At 41.8% G+C, this 16,774-nt stretch overlaps 1 protein-coding gene and 1 pseudogene across 5 annotated transcripts in view; both read left to right on the top strand.

The window, feature by feature from the left end:
• OTULINL (OTU deubiquitinase with linear linkage specificity like) overlaps positions 1-7,807 on the top strand; it is a 26,052-nt gene extending 18,245 nt beyond the window's left edge. For 4 of the 5 annotated variants that reach the window (XM_023625828.2, XM_070246028.1, XM_023625827.2 and 1 more), the window contains 7 exons: positions 164-323; positions 411-442; positions 549-640; positions 1,390-1,539; positions 3,463-3,591; positions 4,705-4,974; positions 5,863-7,807. In XM_023625828.2, the coding sequence (XP_023481596.2) occupies positions 164-323; positions 411-442; positions 549-640; positions 1,390-1,539; positions 3,463-3,591; positions 4,705-4,974; positions 5,863-6,036 (1,007 nt within the window). In that variant the 3' untranslated portion in view covers positions 6,037-7,807. The remainder of the gene's footprint in view (positions 1-163; positions 324-410; positions 443-548; positions 641-1,389; positions 1,540-3,462; positions 3,592-4,704; positions 4,975-5,862) is intronic. The other variant, XM_070246027.1, reaches the window with a different exon arrangement.
• On the top strand, positions 6,114-16,774 carry LOC111769651 (pleckstrin homology domain-containing family A member 1 pseudogene; annotated as a pseudogene).

The raw sequence follows: 16,774 nt of genomic DNA, 5'->3' as shown, positions 1-16,774 counted from the left end.
AGTTTAATTTTTAGATTGTATTTTTGAATACTTTAAAAAATGTTTATGTAAATCAATGATCAACACTTGGCAAGTATAATTATCCACTGTATCTTTTTTCCCTTAAAGCAGACTTCTGAAAATGTGATGTGCTTTTTCTTTTTTTATTATTAAATTTTTGTAGGAAATGACCAAGTTCACGCCTGGACACTAGTCACCAGCCAAGCCTTAGATACTGCGTGGAGAATAGCAAAGGGGTCGGTGATGTTGGCAGTTTCATTTCTGGTGGCTGCCCTTTGCTACTTCAAAAGGCTGCATTTATATTTAGGGCGCCGGCTGAAATGGTAGGTGGTTGTATCATCTTTAAATTTCAAAAATACCCTTGCTATTCAAAGGAGGATTTTGATATTATTGTTCCCTTTATCTTTTAGGTGGATTGGATATCTGCAGAGAAAATTCAAAAGTAAGTATTTTTATGCATATGTTTCCTTATTTTTAAGGTGCAGAGAGGGTTCAAGAAGGGAGAGGAAAGGGAAAATTAACTACCTTTTATTTCTGACTTGGTCCAGGGAACCTCAGCGTGGAGGCGGAAGTTGATTTACTCAGTTATTGTGCCCGAGAATGGAAAGGAGAGACACCCCGGGCCAAGCTGATGAGGAAGGTGTGTCTTTTTATAAACTTCATGGAAGATGGAGAATTTGTGGGTAAAAATCAGGGAACAAAATTCTGTTTCGCTTTACTAAATCCAAAGGTCAACTAATACCAAACATGGTGCAAGAAATAATTGTGGCTCTAATTAAAAAGCCAAACAGCTGCTGGATGTTGGCTTCTGGCCTTTCCCCTAGAGCTCGTGCCCTCAAGGACGTGGGTAAATTAGGCCTGTAATTTCCGGGAGCTTGAGCGTTGTACTGGTCGACTCTCGCCTGGCCAGGCCTCTTAAACATCTGTGCAGGCACTGCGGGCTTCTGTCCTTGAAGAGGTCAGGCGCCTTGACATAAAATATTTTGAGGATTTTTAGATCAATCTTGATCAATATTCCCAGCAATGCTGCCCAACCTTGTCACTAGCAAAAGCAAAAAAACCCCGTACGTTTAAAGTGCTCCTGAGCACGGTCTTAAAAGTGTATAATATCTTTGACTGGGGTCAAGTTGTATCCATCATCTCCCCCAGATGACATTTCCTGGCCCTGGGCTTCCAGGAATTTATCAACTGAAATAGCACGACGTGGACTCTACACACACAAGGTTACTTTAAAATTCCATGTGGTCACATTCGTAATTGATAATTGTTTTTGTTTCTGTCATCCGCTTTATTTGGGAGGAACGCCTCACTGAAAATGCAGTGGATTCACTTTGCTTATTCTCGTGTCCAAGAGAATTAAAAACCAGCGTTCTCCCATTGTGCTCACAGGCCTACGAGGAGCTGTTTTGGCGGCGGCGTATTAAATGTGTCCGACAAGTCAAGAGAGATAACTATGATGCACTGAGGTCCGTGTTGTTTCAGATATTCAGCCAGGGCCTCTCTTTTCCATCCTGGATGAAAGAAAAAGACATCGTTAAGGTCAGTGCTCCCCCTGGAGAGACGGGAAACGTCACGTTGATGACACCTGCAACACGGGCTGCGGGTCTTCTGTGGGCAGCTCTGACCTTGGAGGGGCCTGGAGGGGCCTTTGCCCAGTCCTCTGTCTCTCATGTCAGTTTGCAGATAAGCCATCCCAGAAAGAGAGTCATCCTCAGTTTTGTTTGTTTCTATCATCTTTTCTTGAGAAAGGCGTCTGTCCTTTAGAAGTGAGGTGATGTACTAAAATTCACTTTTCAGTTATTGGAGTTCTGACAGACGCATGCAGGGTGTAACCACTGCCCCGAAGCTTCCTTCCTATCCCTTTATAGTCAATCCTTCTCTCACCCCCAGCCCTGGGCCACCACTCATGTGTTTTCTGTCCCTAGAGTTTTGCCTTTTCCAGAATGTCCTATAAATGGAGTTATCCAGTGTGTAGCCTTTTGAATCTGACTTCTTTCACTTAGCATAATGCGTTTGCAATTCATCCATGTGGCTCCATGAATTGTAGTTCATTCCTTTTTATTGTTGAGTGGTATTCCTTGACATGAAAGTAACACAGTTTGTTTATCCACTTACCGATGGAAGGACGTCTGGAGTGTTTCAAGTTTTTGACAACCGTGAATAAAGCTGTTATGAATATTGCCATAAAGGACTTTGTATGAATATAAGTTTTTATTCCTTTTGGGTAAATATCAAGGAGTGACATTGCTGGGTCATATGGTAGTTGTATGTTTAACTAGGAACCTGCCAAACTATTTTGCAAAGTGGCTCTGTCATTTTGCATTCCTACCAGTAATGTCTAGGAGTTCCAGTTGCTCCACATTGTCACCAGTATTGTCAGATTTGAGGTTTTTTTAAGCCATTCTAGTAAGTGTGCATTGGTATCATTGTGCTTTAGTTTGCATTCCCCTAATGAGCGATGCCATTGAGCATCTTTTCATGTGCTTATTTGCCATCCCTATTATCTTCTTGGAGAAGTGTCTGTTCAAATCGTTTGCCCCTTTTTATTGGGTTTGTTTTTTTATTGTTGATGGAGTTTTGAGAGTTCTTTGTTTTTTCATTTTCTTCGCAGTGTGGGGCAATACATTCTTGATGAATAACCTGAATTTTTATTTTGAATGCAGTATGCCTAATCTAGGATGTACAGTTCAGAACGGAGGAGCAAAGAAATATAAAGTATATGCACATACATAGCTACACATGTTCTGTTTCTTTAACATTTTATGTTTAGAGTTGGCTTTGTTAGTTTGATTTCATCTAGCAAATACTTGTCAGGTGTATGCAGTGTGCTAGCTTTGCTGCTGGTTGCTGAGGACAGAGAATACAACTGAGATCGTGAGTTCCATAGGCTCAGCCGGATGGGAAAATGTATTGGATACCTCTGATGGGTCAGATTCTTCCATATTCCATAATCTTATTTAATCCCAACAAGAGTCCTGTAAAGTGGATAGTATCGTCCTTGACTTACAGTGGAGAGTGAGGCTAAGAAGTTAAATAACCCGTGCTGGCTGAGTAATCTCTCGGCTGGTGAGTGACAGCTGGGTTAGGATCTCACAGTGCGTCATTCTAAAGCCATGTGTTCCCTGATGTACTATGTCACTCTAACGTTGTTTGGTTAAAAATAATTTCTAAGGGGATGTACCTAGGAAGTATGGGAAGTGTTTTATCCAAAAAGATTGTTCCTAGAGATCTAATCTTCATTTAGGTTTTCATCAGTTGTGAAATAATGAATTAAGAATGTCATCCAAATCACTTAATCCACAAATCTAAAGAGAATGACGATATGTTTTTACTCAGTTGTTTTTATAGTCCTTTAAAATGAAGATTCCCAAATGAGATAAGATAGGTGCTCTGACATATTCCAAATGGTGGTTAATAAGTGTTGAGATACTAATCGTTGCTGGCATCTACTTCCTTTTCAAGCTTCCTGAAAAACTGCTCTTTTCACAAGGTTGTAATTGGATCCAGCAATACAGTTTTGGTCCTGAGAAGTATACGGGTTCGAATGTGTTTGGAAAATTACGTAAATGTGTGGAATTATTGAAAACGCAGGTGAGTGTTTGGGAGAGAAAAAAGTAGGAATGAAAGCACGCATCCCAGACGCAGCCACATGCTCTGATGTCAGGCGTCACTTTGTCACTTAAGCAGGAAGTGCAGGCAGAAGCACTTCCAGTAACTGATAGTTTCCCTTCCTTGTTCTTTCTCCTTCCAAGTAATGAACGAGAGCAGCATTGTTCTACGTTGTAATTAGGCCCATTAGGGTTTAAGGAGGCCTCTGGGGGCTGGCCAGGAAGCCCTAACAGTTATATGCCTTTGTTTCCCTAGAAAAATGTGGTGCAAGGTCCAGACAACACGCTCAGAAATGTCCTTCTGGGACACGCTCTATTAATAACCTGGGGACAAGTTATAGATTGTTATAAATTGACTAAGAGTTTTTCCTGCCTTTTAATAGAGACACAGATTTTGAACTGTTGAAATGAATCTTCTTTGGGAAATATCATAACATTCCTGTACCATAGTTTTCTGATCTGTAAAACCGAAATATGCATTGTATCTGCCCTGTACAGTTGTTGTGAGTTAATATGTGTAGGGGGCTTTAAACTGCCTGGTGTGTGGAGAATGTTAAAGAATTCCAGTTGGTTCTGTTTGTGTCGGAATATCCTTTCTGTAACCCAACTATATTAAGCAGTTTTTGGAAACTGACGTGCTTAGTATTTTAACTAGTAGGTGGTGCATTTTTGAAAAAATATTTAAACTAGTTTGTTATTGGGAAAGTAATATGTACAGTCATGCACCACATAGCGACATTTCAGTCAACGACAGACCACAGATAGGACGGTGGTCCCATAAGGTTAGTACCGTACAGCCCAGGGGTGCAGTAGGCCGTACCATCTAGGTTTGTGTAAGTGCGCTCTGTGATGTTCACACAGTGATGAAATCGCCTAACAACACATTTCTCAGGACATATCGCCATCCTTAAGCGATGCATGACTGTATTTATGGTTAAAAAACATCAATGTCAAAAGATATAAAATGAAGAGTTAAAGTCCCACGCCCCTATATTGATCCTTGGTTTGTTTTTTAAGTACTTTAAAAAGTATGCAGTGGCGTACACAGTCACCTCTGCCCTTCTAAATTTCACTTTTACATCTGTTTTTTCTTTAGTGGACTGAATTTAGTGGAATAAAAGATTATCATAAGAGAGGAAGTATGTGCAACATCCTTTTTTCTAATGCTATCCTGGAATATAAACTCTATGAAGCTTTAAAGTTCATCATGCTGTATCAGGTCACCGAAGTTTATGAACAAATGAAGACGAAAAAGGTCATTCCCAGTCTTTTTCGACTGCTGTTTTCCCGGGAAACATCGTCTGATCCTTTGAGCTTCATGATGAATCACCTGAATTCTGTAGGCGACACATGTGGCCTAGAGCAGGTAAATGGAGCAGAAGAGTCTTGTGTTTGATGAAGGACGATACTGGCAAGACTTGAACACTTAGGCGTTTGGTGTTGAGTTTCAGCCCTGATAAAACCGACTGCAAAGAGGTGGTGGGTTGGTATTACTGTCCCTCAAGTGAGGCACAGAAGAGCAGGAAATCTCCCTGCTCCCTGCTGGTTGCTGTGTGTCGTCCAGCCCTCTGGCCAGGGAGCACTAGAGCTGGGCACATCTCTGACCTTTCAGACCGCTTCTCAGATGGGAACAGATTCTCCCGCAGCAGAGGTTAACCAGGAGAAAGTACAGCTGGAACGTGAGATAATGTTTGGGAAACCATTCGGTTACTTACTGCAGATAAATAGAAATTACTGAAATTTTAAAGATCCAGACAGTGCTTTTATATCGCCATAGAAAAGGGATTTGGTTTGGTTTTGCTTTCTTAGGAGGTACACAAAATTATCTGACATTTTTATAAAAATTGATTTAAAATTATATAAAACCAGTTGGAAGGCTGTAATTTTTACTGTGAGCATTCCTTCACTTTTTTTTTTCTGCTTTATCTCCCCAAACCACCCCCCACCCCGTACACAGTTGTATATCTTAGTTGTATGTCCTTCTAGTTGTGTTCACTTTTTATCAGTTTCTTTTCCAAACAGCTTTTCTCTGTGATTTCTTCACGCTAGTCTACAGAGATGTTCCCCCGCTCGTCCCCTGCCTTCCACGTAACGGACATTTGTTCCCAACTCTGTGCGCACTCAGTGGTTCATGTGTGGGTCTGTAAACAAGTGCCTTATTTCGCAGGCTGCAGCAGAAGACTCTCCCTCCACTGGTGGGAGGGCAGGAATTTGGAAATGTGTATTTGTGACCTCTCTTTCATCTCTTCCCCAGATTGATATGTTTATACTTGGATACTCCCTCGAAGTAAAGATAAAAGTGTTCAGACTGTTCAAGTTTAACTCCAGAGACTTTGAAGTTTGCTACCCAGAGGAGCCGCTCAGAGAGTGGCCAGAGATCTCCCTGCTGACCGAGAATGACCGCCACTACCACATTCCCGTCTTTTAAGTCTGGCGCTGCTCTCCCAGTGACAGTGGTCACGCTTGCAAGTCATGTTTCTTGCAGACAAAGCAAGTGTTGCCGCCATGGAAGGAATTAGGACCTTCTCCGGAATGAAGGGCACGCTGGACGGCTGTGCTCCGACGATGCGCGCATGGCTTTCCTGTGTTTCCCAGTCGTTTCCTCGGAAGCAGCTGCACTCGTGTGTCTGTGGGTTGGTGGTTTGACCTTTCACGAGGGCTCTGGTCACTTCATACACGGTGGGCCTTCAAGTGCATGAAGAAGATTAATTTGGACAAGAACAGGAAAAAAATGAGAAGCAAGCAAGTTGGGAGAAAAGACTACCCTTGAAAGAAAGAATTTCTTTGTCTCTAACATTTTCATTCTTCATTAAGAATATGGTCTTTGGCTGATGTTGGATCTTCATAAACATGGCTTTATTTTGTGAGAAATCTCTATGGTATACTGATTTTCCAGAACCACTTGAGTAACGATAAAATTATGTTAGTGTGTGTGTATATATATCTATATGCATATGTAGATATATACACACATATGTGTACATGTACAGTTTTATATATAAACACATACAAATAACCACTACTTTGTAATGTTATACAAATTGTTTTAAAGATTTTATTTTTTCCTTCTTCTCCCCAAAGCCCCCTGGTACATAGTTGTATATTCTTAGTTGTGGGTCCTTCTAGTTGTGGCACGTGGGATACCGCCTCAGTGTGGCCTAATGAGCGGTGCCATGTCTGTGCCCAGGATTTGAACCGGTGAAACACTGGGCCGCCACAGCAGAGTGCACGAACTTAACCACTTGGCCACGAGGCCAGCCCACGTACAAATTGTTTTATATCTCTTTACATTTTTTTGTTACTGTTGCATCTGGCCAGTTTAATATGTTTTATATAGATAAAGATAAATTCTGTAGATTAAGGCAATTGAATGACATTGAATGGTCAGGAAAATATTAAACTTGGTGTATTTGCATGTATGTTTAATGTGTGGTAGGCGGAATGATACCCCTGCCACCCCCCAAAGACGTCTGCATCCTAATCCCCAGAGCCTGTGAATATGTTGGGTTAAATGGCAAATGCGGAAAAGGTTGCAGGTGGAATTAAGGTACTCATCCTGTGACCTTGAATTTGGGAGAGTAGTCTGGGTTCTCCAGGTGGGCCCCATATAATCACAAGGGTCCTTGAAAGGGCAAGAAGGAATTGGAAGAGCGTTGGAGTCAGAGGGAAATGTCAAATACAGAAGAACAGTCAGAGAGAGATGCAGCATTTCTGGCTTTGAAAATGGAGGAAGGAGCTCCAACCATGAATGTGGGCAGCCTCTGGAAGCTAGCAAAGGCCAGGGACCACATTCTCCCGTGGACCCTCTAGAAAAGTGCACGGCCCCACCCGCACGGTGATTTTAGCCCTGTGAGACCCAAGTCAGACCTCTCACCCACAGAACTGTAAGATAGTAAATTTGTGGTGTTTAAGTTGCTAAGTTTGTAGTAATGTGTGACAGCAGCAATAGACTACTAATATACTCTGGCTAACTAATTTTTCGTCATCTTTATTTTGGAAATACTTCTCTAGTTTATTTTGGTAATCTTAATTTTGGAGGTACTTTGCTAGTCTGTTGGGAATTTCAATAAAATACCAAAATAACTTCTACACTGTTGGCTAATGATATACTACTTCAAAGTTACTTCACGTGTTTGATGCTAATGTTTTCCCACATTTTCATATTCTTTCTACTGTCAATAAAAAAGAGGTGTGTTAAATGCTGTAGTGGATGAAAATAACACTCAGATCCTTTTGTAATGGGGGTGACCACCTGGATGCCCTACATAAGCTAGACATCTGGTAGTGCGTTGTGTTGTGCCTGCTTCATTTTGTTTTCTGGTTGAAGAGTTGGAGAGTAATGAGCTCAGACAAGCATCCTTGTGTTACTTTGATAGACACAAAACGCGAGTTCTTAATTGATCTCAACAGCCTTTTCCTGCTTGGAAGCCTCTGTGGTTTTGCATAACCCCTGTCATTTAATTGACGCTGGTGGAAGGTATCCCCTTGTTGTACTGTGACCAAGAAAGCATCAGCTCCTCCCTTTGTGTTCACAAGCAGACGTGATGATAGCCTGCTCATGGAATTTCTGCTCCTGACTTCCGGCTCCAGTTGAGCTGTCCAGGTACCTACCTGGCGTTTGTGTATTCCCAACCTCCTTGATCTCCTTACGCATTATTTCCACGTCAATCCAGGACTGAAAGGAAAACTTTTCCACAGGGATTGGCGGCCTATAGCTCTGTGACATACCAGCATGTTTTGTTTATCCTTGACCGTGTTAGGGAACAGGGCAGGATGGGGCAAATTCTTTAAATGGAGGGGCAAGACCAAATTGTGAAAAAAGCACATTTCAATACAATGAGTAAAAAGTAAAGAAGACCTTTAAATAGTTGCCATGTTTTGGGAAGGCAACAAAACAGAAGATTTTTTTTTTTCTTTTTTTAGTATTGGTACCTGAGCTAACAACTGTTGCCAGTCTTTTTTTTTTTTTTTTTGCTTTTTCTCCCCAAATATCTCCCCCGTACATAGTTGTATATTTTAGTTGTGGGTCCTTCTAGTTGTGGCATGTGGGACGCTGTCTCAACATGGCCTGATGAGTGGTGTCATGTCCACGCCCAGGATCCAAACTGGTGAGAAACCCTGGGCTGCTGAAGCAGAGCACGTGAACTTAACTACTCGGCCATGGGGCCAGCCCCAAAACAAGTTTTAAGGTAGATATTATTTTTAAGGGAGGGTGTTTTTGTTTAGTTTTTAATTCAGTTGTATAATGAATGAAACAAACTACATATGAATTAGCACCACGTTTAAATGCCAACAATAAATTGGAGGTGCGTTTCCTGTGTGATGACAGTTAAAGTCTTTCTAAACTTACATGTTTTAAATGATGAGAGAATTATAGCAAAAATGGAAACAGATGCCCTTGTTCTGATTTTAGAATAAGTTTCTCTCGTAAATTTTGGCCATGTGAAGGGTTGTATGCATATTAGTACAAGACTGACTTTTCTTAATTTAGTAAAATGTATCTTACACGACACAAAATTTACCACTTTAACCGTTTTTAAATGTACAGTTCAGTGGCATTAAGTACATTCACATTGTGCAACCATCGCCACCATCTATGCTCAGAACTTGTTTATCTTCAAGACTGACTCTTGATAAGGAGGCAAGTTTAATTCCCTCAACCTGGTACCTGGATTTCTTTTACTTTTCACATCATCTTTATACCACGCCCTTCTGATCTTAGTATTTCCTCCAGGTTTAAAAGATCCTCAGTGTAGAAGTCCAAGGTAAGGGAGGTTTCGATGACCAAATGGTTCAGGCAAGTCATATTAGTTCATCTCCAAAGTAAAGAAAGAACCATGGGTGGCTTCTGGTTTCATCCTAGGAACACTATCGTTTGAAAAGTCCCCCAAGAAACTATTAATTCAGGGCCTCCCTGGTGACTTGAATTTCTTGGCTGTGGGCCTTTCCAGTCTTGAACCAAAGTAATTTCCACCCGTGGGGTGACCCGGGAAAAGCTCCAGGGCCTTCTCTAGTGTGCAGGAGAGCCCCAGACCGAGCTAGTGTGGGATCAGCTCAGATCAGGGGGCATTCACGTTAATTTTCCAAGGACTTTCCTGCAAATGAATTTTGGATGGAAATGCTTATTACATATCAAATGATTTTCTCATATTAGTGAGATCAAAGAAAGAATTTTAATTTTGTCCAAGGTGGTCTGGGGAGGAAAAAAAATCTAACTTCTGATACTCTGAAAATGTTGGGAATTTCACATTAAAGAACAAATGTTTTTTAATTGATAACTAACCTGATATGTGAAAACCTATAGAAATATGAATAAGGGGTGACTAATTCAGAATTAGTATCAGTTTTCTCTTAAATGGCAAGTTCCTATGGCTGTGTGATTCTTTTTACAAGAATGTCTTTCACACTGCTTAAGACTAGTTACTGTGTAAAATTTAAAAATCTATACTTTTATGGATCTAAAACTGTAACAGTCCACTGGGTTGCTTGTCGTAAGTTGAACATTGTTTCATTTCCTCAGTATTACTATATTTAGGTATACTTTATAGGCATTCAGTTTCCTTCCAGTCCTATTTGTGTCACAATGTTTGTTTTATAGTCAGACACAAAATTAAGTGGTTCCAAATTGTACAATCACTTCTATGTTATTTATTCAAAATAGTTGGGTCTTCCCTTAATCCACTTTGGGTTTAATCCTGTCATACTCCTGTAGGCCAAGAAAATGAAAGCTTATCTGGATTACACTTATGCTTAATATCAACATGGTTTGTAAGTAATGGAAAAACCACTCACTCACGTATTCAACAGGCCTGGGACCAAAGTGCTCTGTGCAACAGCCAGGAGTGTGTGCCGTGTGTGTTTGCCCTTGGAGGTCAGAGAACGTGTCTGAGGAAACAAGAACCCTGTGTGGAACAAGTGTGGTTCAAAACCAGTGTGGATGCGTGGACTACATGTGGGATGTTAAAGTTATATTCCTAGAAGTAGGAACGTCTGGAAAAAATACCATTCTCTGCTTAAAAAACAAATTTCTGTATATAGTCGATCTCTTGTTCCTTAAAGTCAATGCCATCAGGTCTTAGATTGTTAACTCATTTTGCTGCCACCAGTGTCACTTATTTGTAGTGATTCTTGGAAAGCTTAGTCAAGAGAATTTCCTAAAATTTAAAAAAAGTGTGCTTAAAATATTTTCAACTTAGTCTAGGTGGGTTGTAAAACTCATTTCTGTACAAGTAGTTTATTTAAACTAGGAATGTGTTCTAAGAATCTTTCCTGAAGTACAGAAATATTTTTTCTGTTGAAATAGCCTATTTGTAAGCAAAGTAAATTTTCTTGTGCCTAACTTAGAAAACCTCGGACGGAATGTCTAAACAGAAGCAACGAGAGGTCGGTGGTTACAACTGCGTGTCCGCGTAGCAGTTTACAAGCTTGTTTGGCTCGCCGGTAAGTTTGAAAAGGCGGAGTGAGGGTCAGAGCAATAAGACTAGAGTGCTTTCCAGACATCACCCCTTATCAGACATCAACACGTTTATGAGGACAAACACAAAAGCCTGGAACTTTCCTGGCCCCACTTCTTGTTCTCACTGCCATCCCCAAAAGCAGAATCTGGGAAACAGCTTGGGAACTGCCGCCAGTCCCTGTCCAGGCTCGGTTTCTGTCCGCTGCTCAGCTCAGGATGTATACAGACTTCCTTCGGGTGCTGGCTTCTCTGTTGGCTGCACTTCCTGGGAAGGACCAGGGCTAGGTGAAGAGAAGCAGCTGGTGCAAACTGACTGATGCCTGGGGCGAAGGCCTGAAAAGCTGCTTGAATGTTCTGGAGCTTTCAGTATATGATTCCCAGTAGACATGTTTATGACTCCCTTAAATAAAAAAAGGAGCAGAGATGAGGTGATGCATGGTAAAAATGATGTTTGTTATAAAATATTAATATCATTGTAGGTAAACCGGAAAGATAAATATTTATCTCTCTCTTATCAGAAGCTACCTTTAGCTATAGTGAAACGTGCTGGATAGATTAAAAGAAAAAATCACCACTGATGCGTTTTCGATCTATGTTTAATTCATTAATCAGCAAATGGTAAATGAGAAAAGTGAATTTTTCCACTTGTTTTTATTTCACAAGGTAATAATGGAACACTTCAATCTGCTTGTGAGACCAGTTATTTCAGTCTTTGCCTCTCTGGCTGTCCCTCCTGTAAGTCTTTTTAAGTGCAAGCAAATTGAAAGATACTCTATCTACCGTACAGGAAAGGAAATGCCACATGATTCTCTTTATAGAGCAGGGAGTAAAGTGGATTTTTCCCTTTGAAAATTGTGGCAGAGCAGTATTTTTAAAACTATCCATAGCGACAGACAAGTTTTTAAAATTTCCAATCTTTTGCAGATGGGCACTTTTGTAAAATGTAATAAAAATGTTGCACTGAGATGGAATTGCTACAAAAGTTTCTAAACACTTATGCTCATTGTATGTATTCTTGCAGACTGGCAACAAAGAGTTCGTAATGTGACACTGGTCTGTAGGACACACTTTAGTAGCACTGAAATACGAGTTTCAGGCAAGAATCAGTAGATTCTGATGTTATTTATCCGGGGATTTGGGATTTTGCCCAGAGTGAGAGGGTAGTGTTTTTGTTTTGTTTTGCTATTGCTGGTCCAACCAAGGCCACTACATTGAGCTGTGTGGTGTGCGCTTTGCTCAGGGCACCTGACTGAGAGGTGAATAGGGGCTGGGGTCTCCCCTCCAAGTGCTGGCCCCAGAGGAAGGGTTGTCAAGCGGTGTCTTTTTCTACCAACAAGTCTCAGTCCACTGGCCAAGTCCTGCACCACTGGGGCCCCTTCTCCTAACTTGCATAAAGGCCTGCTTGGCAGAGGTCCTTGGATCGGCTTTGAGACAGTCCCACTTTGCAGTAGGATGCTACCTTTTTTTTTTTTAAAGATTTTATTTTTTCCTTTTTCTCCCCAAAGCCCCCCGGTACATAGTCGTATATTCTTCGTTGTGTGTCCTTCTAGTTGTGGCATGTGGGATGCTGCCTCAGCGTGGTTTGATGAGCAGTGCCATGTCCGCGCCCAGGATTCGAACCAAGGAAACACTGGGCCGCCTGCTGCGGAGTGCGCGAACTTAACCACTCGACCACGGGGCCAGCCCCGGGATGCTACTTTTTTGAGAAGGCTTTCATAGGTTTCCACATTCTCTTCGCAGAAATCAGCAAGAACCTCATTCTGATTTCAGTTCTTTGTGCTTAAAAATCTTCACCACATTTCATTTCTTCCCTGGAGTTCAAGCTCATGTAGGAAGGGATGTGGGTTTTATATCATTGTGACTAGAACAGTGCTCATGCAAATATCAAATGAATTCCACATTGCAAGTTGATAACTGAGAGCCAAGCTGTTACTTCTTAAAGAAACAAAGAATCTAATCTGATACAGTCGGGTGCTGCTTAAGGAGGGGGTACATTCTGAGAAATGTGTTAGGCAATTTCGTCGTGTGCGAACATCATAGCACATACTTACATAAACCTGAATGGTATAGCCTACTACTCACCTAGGCTATGGGGTACTAATTTTACAGGACCACTGTCATAGATGCAGTCCGTTGTTGACTGAAGCATCGTTATGTGGTGCCAGCATGTAGTGTGATTATTTTCCCCTGAAATTTCTTTTTATTGATCCAGGACTTGAAGAGAGCAAGTTTTTAGATGTAGTCCTGGGGAGAGAAGCTTCCTGAAGTTAATGATACCCTGACATATTCATCCAGTCAGGGTGACCTATGAATGACCACAACAGACATTGGAGATCAAACCAAGTTTTCCTAACATTTTAGCTCTAACAAGGTTAAAATTAGCCAAGGACATTGAGTTCACCCAGAAACGGGTTCTTAAACAAATATGGCTCATGAAAGGATGTTATTTAATGGGGTCATGGACTCCTAAGAATGAGCATAACCTTGAGATGTCCAAGGAATGCATATGCCACGTTCCACTAGCCGTGGAGGAGGCCTGGCCCCGACCCCGGCTCTGCAGAGCCTCCTTGCAGGTTGCAGCCAGCCTCGTAGGGTGAGGCTGGTGTAGCAAACAGGAAACAAGAGCATGGGCAGCCTGAATCCCTAAAGCCATGGCAGGCACACCTGAGTCCATCGCAGATATTTATCGAAGTCAGAAACAGAAAGACGTGCCCAAGGTGCACATCTGAACTCAGGACAAATGAAGGCCTGGAAGCTTATCACTGACACAGAGGAAAATACCTTTGGCAGCAAGTGGGATAGGAGGGAGGTCTTAAACAACAGGCGGCATGTGGTGGTCTCTTCTCCACCAGACACATCCGTCATTCATTGGTCCCTGACGGCCTTCACTCCTCTGAGAGACAAACCCTCTGCTGGGCCTTTGCAGGCCTCCTAGACAGTGGGCTGATGAGGAGGCACAGGCTAACGTCTACAGCAAGGAAGAGCTTTGAGCACATCCACGAATTCCAATTCTGTGTGGGTTTTATTGTGAATGACAAAGGTTTACAAGTTTAAGTTGCTATTTTATGGTTAGTATGAATTATTGCCTGAGCCTAAGTCAGTCTTGCCAGAAATGCAAGAAATATGAGCTTCTAACATTCTTTGGGTTCTGTTCAAGCAGTTTAGGTTGTGAGGACAGAAAACCACTTGAGTGAGTTTGCTAGGGCGAATCCCAGAGAGCGACAGGGCAGGAAGAACAGCCAGTCCTCCTGGAAGTTGCCTGGGACCCAGAGAGCCAAGAATTAAGGTTTCAAGCTGTGTCTCTCACAGTCCACGTGAGAGAGAGTCTCATTGCTCAAGATTTCCTGGCCTCACTTGGCACATGTCCTCTCTCTCTCTCTCTCCCCCGCCTCCTCTTTTTGACTCTCTCCACCTCTATCCCCCACTTTTCATCCTCCTGGCACATAAGGCTGCTCCTACCATGAAGGAAACTCCCTCTTAGTTCACCAGTTCGAATTTCTGAGAAGGAGAATCTGATTGGCTCAGCCCACCTAAGGCCCTTGAACCACGTGTCCAACTCTATCCTGTCATCTGTGGCCAGGGCATGGGATGGGGTGCCTACAGCACAGATTCAAAGTTTCTGGGAGGCAGGCATGAGAAAGATGTGCCTCAAACCGTATCTGATACGTGTGGAGATTTTCACAGCTCAGGAGTACGCAAGAGCGACTTTCAGTGACCGAAGAAGAATCTAGTTCAGATCACCACATACTTAAGATTGGTAATCCTCCTAGCATCCTTACTGACAGAAAAATTAACCAGTTCATTGGAGAGGATCAAAGACAACAGCAGGGTGGCACCAAAGTGTTAGGGTAGCAGTCATACAAGGTGGCCCTCACGAAGCAGTTTTCTCAGTGGTCAGGGCAGAGGATAGAAAAAACAAGTTACAGGTGCCAGAGTAATTCCCTTTGTGTGTAGGTTTGTGGCTATTGACCTCTTTAAATAGCTGAACAGACACACATGCTGTTTTTAAAACGCAGACCCTGTGAGCTTTCCTACAGCGTCTGATGGAAAGTGGATTATACTTCGTTCTCTAAACCCCACCTAGCTGCGTTGTCAGCCACACTTTTAGCCTGCAATTGGTGAGCCCTGTAAAGCATTGTGGCTCCACTACTTGAACCCTTGAACTTCATGTTGCAAAGGTTGCATTTGGCATTGTCTGCTTCCTCCAGGTTCCGTGAGACTTCCTTAATTTGTTGTTCTCTTTGTGCCATGGGTCATAAATTCTTACCGGCAATGGAAATTGGCTCCTCCACTCTTCAGCATAAGCACGAAGGTCAAATCTGATTGTCTGGAACCTCATGCAACAGTTCCATCACATGTTAGTTTTATGTTTACTGTAATGAGATATTGTTTTTCCTATGCCTATTATGACTTCTATAGGATATTATTTGTTAAGATACAGCCTGGGGCCAAGGAACAGAGCGCCCAGAACTTCAGGAGGGTAAACTTGTTGGCTGTTCTCTTGGATCAAATTGTGTTTGTAGTTTTCTAGAAATCTTCAGAGGACCTCATGGTGGATATCAGAAAAGATAGTTTAGTATAGTAAATGGATAATCCACTGAATCTACTTGTGGACCAACCTGTGTTGGAGACATTAAGCTTACCTACATTTCAAAGGTTAACAATGCATCTAAACTAAGCCAAGAGCAGAATTTTGGCTTAAAAAAATAAATACAGAGAAGAGGAAATATTTCTTACAAGCTATTGATCAGCAAGACCTAGTGGAATGGGTAAACGTGTTGAACAATGCTATAAAAATCACAATAACAAAAGCAGTCAGTCTTGAAGCTTCTTTCTAATGACTTCAGTCACCATGTTGAATATCCACGTGGGAAGAAGCAGGCACCTTATCAAATATGGTACCGTTGGTGCTACTACGTCATGTTTGGTGCTGTACCCATAGTTACTCACTATTACCTATAGTTACTTACTCCAGCTCAGGAAAAGAAGTAAATAAATATGGTAAAATAATTTCAAATGATTCCAAAGCCATCTTCCTCTCTTTACTCCTAAACTACCTCCAGGTAACGAGATTTTCAAAGCTGATTATTGTGTTGAACAAGGGGCAGTGGTAGAAAATTGTAACCAAAGGCATTGTCAGATGGATGAAACAAAATAGGCTTCTTCAGTTATGAACTGGAAAGGAACCTCTCCACATAAAACCAATTAAGAGGTTTATAAAGTTCAGGAATGTAAGCAAAGACATATTATGAGGGACAATTGCTTCAAAACTGTAACAATGCCTCCAAGTTCCTGTATGGAGGCTGATGGTCCGAGGGAGGTGCATAGTTAGATTAACGTAATCTTTAGTGCCTTGGTATCCCAACAGGGACCAGAAAGTTCAGCATCATCCATGTGTTAGGCCATAAAACTGTCAAATCCTTGTATAGAGAGAGAATCAAGTATCACACTGAATTGCTGACCTTGTGATTAATGATCCACTCTATCTGACAGCTACTTTTCTTTATAGAAGCATTCTGTTTCTCGGCATCCAGCCATGCATTTGGTCCTTTCATGCAACTGCAGCCAACCTCACATTCCACAGTCCCTCCCAGCAACTCTTTGGGCTCAAGCTTTACCATAGTAGAGAAAGGGTTTTATGAATCTCTTGCCGAGGTCAAGCCAGGGAACTTCCACATCCTCCCTTGAAGAGAACCAGCTTCCAAAATAA

The sequence above is a fragment of the Equus caballus genome, chromosome 21 (assembly GCF_041296265.1).
Source record: "Equus caballus isolate H_3958 breed thoroughbred chromosome 21, TB-T2T, whole genome shotgun sequence".
NCBI lineage: Eukaryota > Metazoa > Chordata > Mammalia > Perissodactyla > Equidae > Equus > Equus caballus.
The sequence above is the reverse complement of the archived record's forward strand: the minus strand, read 5'-3'. Positions and strand labels throughout refer to the sequence as shown.